This window comes from Zootermopsis nevadensis, unplaced genomic scaffold, assembly GCF_977971745.1.
Source record: "Zootermopsis nevadensis isolate Lab colony 2312 unplaced genomic scaffold, Znev_1.0 Znev_ptg000024l, whole genome shotgun sequence".
NCBI classification, from domain to species: Eukaryota; Metazoa; Arthropoda; class Insecta; order Blattodea; family Termopsidae; genus Zootermopsis; species Zootermopsis nevadensis.
Genome location: NW_028259156.1, coordinates 14,667,660 through 14,679,943, shown reverse-complemented (window position 1 = coordinate 14,679,943; position 12,284 = coordinate 14,667,660). Strand labels below are relative to the sequence as shown.

Here is a 12,284-nt window from a genome sequence, read left to right as displayed (position 1 = left end):
TAAGGCGTCTTGTAATTATCAAATTCAATGTTACCTGGTTCCTAACACACTAAACAAAAATTTAATCGGAAAGTTTCAAGAGACGATACCACTTCAGAGACCGATAAGCAGATAATATGATAATATTAAAAGGGATTGTAGAGAAATAGGTTGTGATGTGGGCTAGATTTGACTGTTTTAAGATAGGGTCCAGTGACGTTTACTTGTTAACACTAATACATAAAAGGCTGTTCATTTGATACTCAGCAGTGTAGCCACTGCCTACTTATCAAGAACGAATTTGTACGAGCCTACCTGCATGGCTGGGTTGTTGCTGCATCCCCCTTCGGAGGCTACCCCTGACTAATCAGTCGCCGGTGACTTTTTGGCGACCGGCAATGATGGTTGGTCGCTCGTCTCACCCAGCGCTACCGCTGTATCGCACACTGCGGGTGTAACTTTAGTTTCTGGCGACTGCGGAACGCGCATGAACATCTCACTTGTTCGGCCCGTCCGATACTGGAAAGAGGTCCTGCCCCACGATGCCACGGCTTTGCCCCACGAGGAGACACCGACGGGACACGAGCGCATGCTCCCCAGCACGCCAGTATAGGTCAAGGCTTGCCTCACACTGCACGCTGCTCGTTAGCATACATCAATACAAAAGGCATTAACTATCACGGCGCAAAATCTAGCGAACGAAAACAGCGAAAGACGGTTACTTTCTAAAAACTCAGAAAGTGCGTCGTCAACAAATCGTCCTTGTCTACAACGTAACGAAGTCAAAAAATTTTTTGTAAGATTATTTGTGCAGTTAACAATATATAAATTCAAAGTATACAGATAAGTTATTTTAGCGGTGTAGATGAAATTTGGTGGGAAAGTCATTAGAAACCTACCTTATAGTTCCCTCCTTCAACAGCTGCGTTTTGAAGACGGTGCTGTGACGTCCATGAGTTACGCACGGCCCAGAAGCAATCCCTGCGGAAAGAGGACAACAGGTGATAACAAGACGAATGTGAACTTGTAACTTATTTCTGTTCATGCTCTCTTTCACAGCCTTCTGCCAGTTAAATCCTTAGGACTCGCGTATGGTAAGGATGAAACTGTTTCAGCAGTAACGTACAACCGAGGTCCTTATGCACTGGCAGTCCCAACTCTACGCCACGTTAAAAATGTGCATATTAGTTGTTGAAACTGGATTAAAAACGCTGTGGGTTACAGAGTTATTTATGAGGACCAATAAGGTTTGCGTTATGGGTAGAATTGGATGAGATTTAGGTCGTCGGGAATATTATTGGGTGCTGAATTTCAAATGAACTTTGTGCACAGATACGTTCACACTGTTACGTAATTATACGTAACAGACAATTTTCAGCAGGAAGAGGCCATAACAAAGAAAAGATAACAAAGGAGCACGGAGATAAAAACAATATCGAAACAAGACGTATTGATTTTATTAGTAATCTAATTTCACATATTACTACCACTCTTTTCCAAAGCTGTCACCCGACTACCACTTGTCTGCGTATCCATCTCTTTATCAATTCAATGCATTGGAAAATATAAATTGTGTTATTCGTATCAGCAATGGAAGAGCGTCTTTTGCGTACATGCGCAACAGGTTTCTGCCTCAATAAGGGAGATTAATAAAATAAGCTTAATTACGATACGCACGGATCACAACATAATAAACTGATTTCAATTACAATATATATTAGTGACAGTAATTGTCTATCAAAACCGTATCATAATTGACCTATTTCAGGAAAAAATGTCTCGCTTCACGGGCATATGTGTGAAACATAAGCTGTCACAGGTACGTTCAAAATAGATACATCATTTACGGACTTCCCAATATCCAGCTATTAACTTAAACCCACCGCAAAATATGAAACGCAAATAGAGGGCAGGGGCAAGCAAAGAGATTAAAACAATTACGTACATGGTTATGTCGCCATAAGTAATAAAACGGACTAAAGCTATGGTGAAAACACGATACGTAGAACGAACTCCCGAAACGTCGTATATAGAAGTTTATTTACCTAAAAATTTGGCAACATCAACCATTATATTTGCATAATAAAATATGTGACCTTGTTAGATCTCCATAATGAGCAACATCCTCTATTTTAGGGCGGTACGTATCACAAGAGGCAAGATTACTGAAGAAGAGAATTGGTTTCCATGGCAACGTCGTTGGAAACTCAGCTTCTTCTAGTCTTCTTATAGTACTATCTTTAAAATTTCTTTACTTGCAACTTTTATCGTCATCAAACTAATCAGACAATCGTTAAAGCAGATCAATACGTCTAAGTGTCATTTGAGTTTAAAGATCCTAGTGCTTGCAAGTAATTACGCTGATAATATACGGAACATTTCCAGAATCTTAGTGCTTCAAACATAATCCTGGGATTAAGGGTTTAATTGCTATTATCTTGGAACTACACTTGAATGTTTCCAGGCTATACTAGAAAAAAACCTCATTAGTTTCCTCTTAATAGTACGAGAGACAACTAACTCAATTTAACGGCAAGTAACGAAATATTTAAATGGAAAGAGTATTTTTGAATTAACTTACTTTTAAAAGTCGTTTTAACTTGACTTTGGTACATAAATGCGACATTATGCGAACTGGAGAATACGTCATTGATTTGATGTATAACAATAATAACAAAACGAACGAAAACAAAGGAATATTCGCGAGAGAAACGAAGAAAATATTTTGTGATCGAACAGTATGAACGGCATCGTCTCGGCCACGTACACAGGTACAATGTTCCTGGAGATTTCACTCTGAACTGAAGTTGTTCGTCCATTGATTAAAGAAATAAATCCTTCCGACGTCCATTGTGTTAAAAAGTTCCGAGTAGTTGTCAGTGAGGCATGAAGTTAATAAAGTAAAGTACTGGCAGTTCGAGAAGCGTTGTGTGATAAGCCCTAGCCAATCAACATGCTGGAAATTGTTACAGACTTAGAAGAATCATGTTATCCTCACCACACGAGAACTGCCGAATTACTAGCAGCTTATGCGACTTGCTCAATTAAACAGCTTCGCCACAGACAAAACTACAGTAAATAATCGACTACTAGGAAAACTGAACGTGAAACTTTAGCTTTCAAGTCGCTAACCTTATATGTCACCCTCGAATTAAATTTAGATATTTATAAATTAAAGACCCGTTTAATATAGTCATACCTAGGTAAGCGCATATTTCATTTGCAAAACAATAGACATAATAGAAAATTAGTTCGCCTGCTTTTGTAAATGTTGAATAAAATTCTTTGTTTTGTTTTTTTCTCTCTCTCTCTCCATTTATACTTCCCCCCCCCCCCCCCGAAAACTGCGTTTAAATTTCGGTGTTCAAAATAACGAGTTTCATGAAGCTCCTATTACCAGCTATTCAGACACAATCCACTGCACTTACATTCAGCAGATATAAATACCAGAGTTTGCTGAGACCTCTTTATAAAACATGTTAAGTAGAAGAAATTTTACTTTACCTCAAAACGGTTCCTGCCTACAACAGAAAAGGACTTTTTTTTAAAATAAATGTAAACGTTCCATCATGTAAGATTTGAGGTTTTCACGGCGGTGAGTCATAAGATTTCTGTCTTCTGCGTTGTTGAGCCGTTTAGTCTGGTAGATAATTCATCGCCCTGATGATGGAGGCAGCAAGGACCTCTGAAACGCCTGTAAACAGCTACCAGACTATATGGCAAAACAACCATAATTCAGCCATCTTCACGTTACATCATATTTACCCACACACCTTTCACTGTCTTTTATAATTCAAAAGGCTGGCTGTATATTGTAGCTTATGTACAGAACTGACGTGGGGTGGCATATAAACAAAGAACAAACGCTGGACTCTGTGGGTAATCTGTAACATAGTTAGCACGAATTGTGACCTAAATACGTTCGACCATGCAACCTGACAATGGCACTGTAACCTTGTCCTCACACCTAACTCACCCCAGAAAATCTTGACACGTGAGCAGGTCAGTCGATAATTCAGTGCAGGACAATTCTTTCTCACTGACAAACGAGCTCGGCTACTGAACGTAAATAAAACCACAAGAAACAATTGACCTGAATTAAAGAAGCAACATATCAAGACGATAAACCACACAAACCTATCGTCCTGATAAAGGATGCAGTAATGACCTCTACCAGACAATTGTGCAAAATCCCAGAAGTCAGCCATCTTCATAATCGCCGCCATGAGAACCTAAATTCTCACCAAATAAACGAAACTTTGAAAATCACATTCACCCAATCCCACTATAAAATTCAATAAAATTTATAAGAGGAGCTAAACATTTTTTGGTTTAATTGAGACGAAAGACAAAAAGCACACAGGAAATTGGTTGGGAAACTTCTTACAAAATTAACATTTGGATGACAGAATAGGGAGTGGGTACTGTTAAAACGACCGGAGGTAAGGCTGACTGGATTAAATTTGCTCAGGTAATGCAATGACAGGGCCTTGTGTTTTATTGCTTCTAGTAACACAATAAGTTGGTTAATTGTGGTGTCTTGTACTAACGAGAAGTGACCACACGGGGGACTAGAGGTGAGGATAATTTTAAAATAGATTTTAGGAAAACAGGGCTTGAGAACAGGGATTGGATTTATATCTCAGAACAGTGGCCGATGTCGGGCTCTTCTGAGTACGGTAATGAACCTGTGGGTCGTATAAAAGGTGGAGAAATTCTTGACTGACTTAGCGCACTATTTGCTTCTCAAGGATTATGCTTCATCCGATTAGTTTAGTTATCAGATACGGTATTTAATTAGTGATTTAGTACGATACTACATCAGTTTAAAATTTTAATCAGTCGTGTCACACAGTTTCGTACGGTCAAAACGCCGTTAAATCCAGACAACATAAAAACATTAATAAATGGACCCGGAACACGTCAGAGGAGCTTTATCATCGATCAATTCTCACGGGAAAATTCTATTTCGGATTCAATTTTCATTGGATGCAGTACGCTGGAAAATAGAGTAAACGAAAAATGATATTTTGACTGCAGATATTATTATTGCATTTTTGTAATTAAAGACTTCAGGAAAACGGGTCTGGTGTGTTATACCAGACAGAAAACATCAATAAATGACAGAAATATTTTAATTCGCAATCTACATGCTTTTAATACCGACATAAACAAATACCTAAACAAATAATTAACATTTATCAAAACACCAATATATTTTTCTCCTGACGAGGAATTTGCAGACATGAGCAAACGTTCGCCCATGTTAACCTCACAGTACAATACGTTTTTGTGTATGGCATGTGTAGCGTACATAAGCTGCAACAGCGTGGTTTACCAACCGACACTTTGTAGGGTTGCTCCAATCGATACTGGAGTAAGACTCTGTTCACGACACACAGTACAACATGCAAAATGTTGGCTACAGGTGTCCCTACTAAACGTGAAGAATTAAATTCATCTGGGTCACTGGTTTGCAGCATTCAGACTAACTCCATCGGGCACTGTGCTACATGAAAAAGTTTATATCTGTTCAGGTAATGAAGAAATTCCCAGTGTTCATGATAGTTTATTACCATGTTCATTTGGCACTACCTTACACCAGTTGAATCTAGTCTACATCATCACACCGTTTTTAACCCAAGTCCTATGTAATATATTTCTCCATCTGTAATACTCAATTTACTCAATTTGTTTACACAGGCCCGGCGCATTAAATTTAAGGCGCGTTAAAGGTTTTAACCAGTTTCCCACTTGGGTTACGTTGATTGGATAACAAATAAAGTAAACACATACAGCATTTTAGTAACAATTTTAGACATACATTTTTAAATATTTTAATTAATTTTACTCTTTGTTTTTTGGGTAGTTCGGGTAGAAAGCCAAGTAGGTAAAATAATTTTCTTCACAGAATACCTTAAAGGAGAAATTATCACAGTCGTTACAGTTCCACAAAATATAATGACTTCTACATAAAACAAAATTACGCACAACAGTGAATTATAATTCATGTTAATCCTAGCAAATACAATGCTAAATCTTTGAGGATTTATGGTCTATATTTGTCTACTGGAATGGAAATCGTTTCCCGATGAGTAGAACCTACATCAACTCTTCAGATAGGCCTATTCATACAGATCTTATAAAACTATGTTTAATTCATTTTAGGAAAGGGCTCCCTCCTACACAGCCAATGTAATATTAATATGACGCGATGGAAAGTGGAAAGAAACATATACGAGCAAAAATTACATTAACAGTTTCAGGCTTGTATGTTTAATATGTTAAACCATACCATAACATAATACATAATTAACGAAGGCTTAACTGATGTAGCTTCCTTAATATTCTAGTTATTATTAATAGCATTCCACATGATAAATAAATTACAACCTGGAAATTACATACTCATACGCAATTAATTATTCCCATATGATTCATAGTACATGAGCGACATGACTCTTAAACACAAACATGCAGCCCTAGGTGCACATAAACACAGTCTTAAGAAAATATCTTTTTCTGTTATCAAAAGTCCAGCTCAAGATGGAGGGTGGTGCGTGCCCAATCAAACGTTCAGTTCAAGATTTGCAATTTCTTGACTTAACTTTTTATATACAACGAACAAGCTACATAAGCATTAACGCGTGTATTCGGTTGGAATTCTAAGAGGGACGTACTGTCCTCGGGCTTATATTTCATCCACCACTCTCTCCAATCAGAAAAGACCATGTCCGCTTCTTCCTACATCCCTAACAACAAATCACTTACACAGTCCTACCATTTCTCATTAGATGAGACTAGTGTGTTTGATAATCCATATACGATAACATAAATCCGAACATTTCATGCTAGCAATTGTGTGAATGTATTTAATACATACTTAAAATTCCAGGGAACTCAGATCTGTCAATGCAAGACGATAATCCAATTCAGTTCGTTCTACTATTCAAGCGAATTTAAATTTGTTCAGTTTGCACTCCCTCGTAACATCGACCACGTGGGATTTCCACAAGTACGACGTTCTCTCTCAAAAAAAAAAATGTTGGTGTTTTATGGCACGTGTATCGATCCGATCCCTCAGTAAAGAATTCAAAAGGAGAAGAGGCTGGATGGTATCTGGAAGACTATCTCAATCGGAAGAATAAATCATTCTTTCACATTACAAACCTACCAAGTGTGGCAGAAACAGTCATTATATCGAATGCATCATGCCGGAAGAGAGAATACACAAAATGACTGATTTACAGCAAACTAAATTCTTACGCTTATTTGGTTTGACAAATGTGCGTTATTAGTGTTTATCCGCCCGAATGTAAATGTCTATCTCTGTGTAGAACATCAGCATTACTCCACTCTGTTACGCAGTCCCATTATTTTATATTGTTATCAAAATTTTTATGCGCCCTTACGATATGATGCCCTCGAAATGTACTTTTGTTGTTAGGAAAGTACGATGCGTTTCGGATTGGTCTCCATCATACAGCTGAGGTTAAAGTCCTCACTCTACAGAAAAGTCGTTACAAATAACATATCCCGACATATCATTTCCTTTATGAAATACAACGTAAAGATATGTGTCACAGAAAATGGCCCTGCAACAGATATATCTACCTCTGTGGAACACAGTCCTTGAAAAGCTGACAGTCGCTCTGACGGCCAAAAAATTCTCTTCATTTTATTAAACCATAAATTTGAATATCGTGTTCAGGAGCGTTCCAAGCCTCCACAACCTAATTTACCGACGTTTCAGCCCTGAAGATAGAGGCCGCAAGGACCTCTAAAACGTCGGTGAACTTCTACCAGACTACACGGCTCAACAATCCAGAAGACAGCCATCTTCAGGTTAGATTTTGTTTACATAGTAATGAGTATTCGTACTAGATTAATGACCAATACGCCAAAAGTACTACACCTCACATAAGTTTCGGATTAGACCAAGGAATGTTTTGAACTCAGGACAATACGATCATTTCTGGACAACCATATTACTGTTGTAGTGGACTAATAAAGATAAAGAGACATCGAACACCAGATATACCATTTATAACAAAAGTACCTTATGCAATGGACACTGTCCATCATAATACTGGAATAATTAATAATTGTTGTCGCAAATATTTAGAGAATTTTTAGCTATGATGGGTATTTGTTTGGTACTATCAGACCCCTTATTCGACAGCCATGAAGCAAACTTCCGGGGAAAAACTCATACTATACTTTGTATTCAGTAGTTACTGTTTCTTAAGTTACTTCTAAAAGCCCTTGGGATTCCACTCAGAGCACGTAACTATGTATACCTAATCTAAATCCAGATTCTGTTGTACAGCTTCTACAGGAAGTCCCATTATCTGCTAAAGCTTCATCTATGTTTCGTGATCAGTGTAGCCGGTCTACCTACTCAGCCCTTGAATCCCTCCTCTCTCTCATGTAGGCTACCCACATAGCGCTGGAGGTCGAGCTGTTTTCTCGTCTCGACAATTTTAAACATTCGCACGCTGAAGAGTTGATGGTAGCTACAGAATCTTTCTTTCTGTTTGTACACACGGCAGTTAAAAATAATTATTAAGAAATTAATAGAATATTCGACTGTAATATTACCATCCTGAGAATAAAATGTTAAACAAGTACTAAATGAATTTATTCCATATCTAGTGGAAGAATGTATTTTTAAGCGTTGTTTAAAGCGGATTAAAGAACGGAATCTGAAAGCGAGTTAAAAATTCAATCATAAATAGGGACGGGTAAAATGAGCTGAGCAAATTTTACGCATGAGAGAGAAGAAAAATGCTTACAAAATACGTATTAGGTGAAAACCCTGAAGGGAAAAGACCATCTGAGAGATCTTTATATAAACGGGTTGGTAATATTAAAGTTGGCATTAAATAAACATTATGTGAATTACATTCATCGAGCTCATTCGGGCCTGCTGGGGGCTCTTGAAATCATAGTACCAAATTACATACAATGAGGAGATTCACTATCAGTCCAGCTCTGAGTCTACTTTATAATACGTAGATTGGCAGAACAGTTGATATTATGTCTTGCAGGCTAAGATAAAAAATAATGTCGGTACATTCAACAGAAATAACTGTGTGCTGTGATATTTACAGAAAGAGCACGGAGCGAATGCATCTATCCGCCTGTCCGACCGAACGATTCATCTCACGAAATACTGAACAAATATCCCTTACATTTAATATTATGCGCATACTCCGAAAGTTAAAATAAATTTTAATTTAGGTTCGTATAATTTAACGCCATATGCAAATCGATCTTTATCAATTTTGTATAAAAAAAGACTCACTCTATACTCATCGCCTTGATGAGGAAGGCAGCAAGAATATCTTAAACGTCGGTAAACGTTTTCAGACTACAAGACGCATCAATCCAGTATAAATCCATTTTCATACTCGCCGCCGTGAAAACATGAAATCTCCATCAGCATTATGCGCAAACACAGTTAAGAATTCGATAAAATTATATTAATTGCTTCCATCCACATTTGAGTACAGTAAACTGCTATAAAATATAGGCCTACGACCTGCACACATATTTCCCCAAATACCAAAGTCATCCTCAACGGACGTTGCTTTAGTAATGTCGCACAAGAACCCGAAATCAACCTATAGGGTCTGGGCAAATCCACTAGAAGACCTCAGTCAGGTTAGCCATTTGTAGCTGTAGACGTCCTGTCGTGAATCATACGTCCATTTTCAAAATGTTCACAGTAACAGTAAGCGAGCGTACAGGAACAAGTCGAAGGCACAGAGTGGAAGACAGGCGTATAAGAATATTATATTTTGAAACAAGACTGCGACAACAGAAGAAACAAAATAACCCCCCCCCCAAAAAAAAAAAAAAAAAGGCAAGCTAGAAGAGTAGTAATGTCTTCAGCCGTGCGGTGGCACGCCACGGCCCGGGAAATATCGATCTTGAAGAACCGAAAGGCAAACGTAATACTCGTGACAGAAACGTGTATTTTCATACGGATAGACGGACGGACGGACGCAAAGGCGGGGCTTCAGAATGCGCCGCGGGAGTCATCTCGTCGAGTGCCTCACTTCTCTATTCCATTCTTCCACCCCCTGTATCGCGGATGCTCTTTTATAAATGCATCACAGTAGTTCGAACTTGCTTCGTCCTAGGGCAACTGTTGTGTCAAAGCAGAGGTGGTCGCGTTACAGGCGTGGCTAATACTAATATTTATACCAGTAAATCTCAAACGCGTTCCTTCTGTGGCTCCCTTGATCTGAATAACAACGGCGATATCACCAGTCTGTAAAAAATATTTAAGATGCGATTTATCAATGCCAACAAATAATTAGCAATGATCCTTAACGACATATATTGGTGAAATGTGGCGAGGTTTATGAGGAATATAAATACTCTGTGCAGAAACACCATACACCCTGAAGATTTATGTCTTTTGGGTTATTGCGCTGTGTAGTCTGGTCGATGTTTACCAACGTTTCACAGGTCATACTGCCTCCGTCATCAGGGCGATTCTTAGTATGAAGATTTCTGTCTTCTAGTTTGTTGCGCTGTGTAGTCTGGTTGATGTTTACCAACGTTTCAGAGGTCGTACTGCCTCTGTCATCAGGGCGATTCTTAGTATGAAGATTTCTGTCTTCTGGGTTGTTGCGCTGTGTAGTCTTGTCGATGTTAACCAACGTTTCAGAGGTCATACTGCCTCCGTCATCAGGGCGATAAGTATGAAGATTTCTGTCTTCTGGGTTGTTGCGCTGTGTAGTCTGGCCGATGTTAACCAACGTTTCAGAGATCATACTGCCTCCGTCATCAGGGCGATAAGTATGAAGATTTCTGTCTTCTGGGTTGTTGCGCTGTGTAGTCTGGCCGATGTTAACCAACGTTTCAGAGGTCATACTGCCTCCGTCATCAGGGCGATGAGTATGAAGATTTCTGTCTTCTGGGTTGTTGCGCTGTGTAGTCTGGCCGATGTTAACCAACGTTTCAGAGGTCATACTGCCTCCGTCATCAGGGCGATGAGTATGAAGATTTCTGTCTTCTGGGTTGTTGCGCTGTGTAGTCTGGTCGATGTTTACCAACGTTTCAGAGGTCATACTGCCTCCGTCATCAGGGCGATGAGTATGAAGATTTCTGTCTTCTGGGTTGTTGCGCTGTGTAGTCTGGCCGATGTTAACCAACGTTTCAGAGGTCATACTGCCTCCGTCATCAGGGCGATGAGTATGAAGATTTCTGTCTTCTGGGTTGTTGCGCCGTGTAGTCTGGTAGATGTTAACCAACGTTTCAGAGGTCATACTGCCTCCATCATCAGGGCGATGAGTATGAAGATTTCTGTCTCCTGGGTTGTTGCGCTGCGTAGTATTGTTGATGTTTACCAACGTTTCAGAGGTCATACTGCCTCCGTCATCAGGGCGATGAGTATGTAGATTTCTGTCTTCTGGGTTTTTGCGCTGTGTAGTCTGGTTGATGTTAACCAACGTTTCAGAAGTCATACTGCCTCCGTCATCAGGGTGATGAATATGCCAATAGGGTGTGAGGTGCTAGGTTTATAGGCCGGAAAGTGAAAGGTGTAGCCTGCAGTATGACCTCTGAAACGTTGGTTAACATCAACCAGACTACACAAAGCAACAACCCAGAAGACGGAAATCTTCATACTCACCGCTGTGAGAACCTCAAGTCTTACCATACACCCTGTGCATCTAAGAATGTTCCCGATTCTGCTTGGGAAACCGTTGCACACAACATTCAAGTCGACTAATTATTTTAATCTTATTAGCAAGTACTTTCAGTTGATTAATTCAATTTGGTCTAGCTCGTTTCAAAAATATGTTTCTTTGTTCTTTGATGTCGTGAGAGCTGGCTGGACCGGCAGACCAGCTGCACTCAGCATCCAAGAGATGGCGAGAGCTTCGCGGTATCGCGACCAAAGTTAAGATGCTGCTTTCAGACAGGGAAAGATGCAAACTGGCACTTCTCGTTATGCTTCATTGTGCTTGCCACGAATATAAGGAATACCAGTAATTGTAACAAACATTAAGAACTTCTTCACGCGAACCCAAACATGCAACGCCTAAGTTGAAATATACCGCGTTTGTTTTGGGCAATTTACTCTGTCTGAGATTGCTACATTTGTCTGCTTTCTTTCTTGCATCCCTCCTTATTTTCTATATTTTATTTCATTCTTCCTTTCTAATTCACTACCTCCTTTTTTCCCTTCTTCAAGTATACCGAAGGCAATTTGTGCTTGGCCGACATAATTGCGTTGCAATAAAACAATCATCATTTTCAGATAAGTATCGTCTGTCCTTAACCTAAAA

General features: G+C 39.2%; 1 protein-coding gene across 2 annotated transcripts in view; it reads right to left on the bottom strand.

Moving 5' to 3' along the window:
- Positions 1-473, bottom strand: part of LOC110830938 (uncharacterized) — a 51,190-nt gene extending 50,717 nt beyond the window's left edge. For both annotated transcript variants that reach the window (XM_087355333.1, XM_087355334.1), the window contains exon 1: positions 295-473. In XM_087355333.1, coding sequence (XP_087211459.1) covers positions 295-300 — 6 coding nt within the window. In that variant the 5' untranslated portion in view covers positions 301-473. The remainder of the gene's footprint in view (positions 1-294) is intronic.
- Between the last annotated feature and the right edge of the window lie 11,811 nt (positions 474-12,284).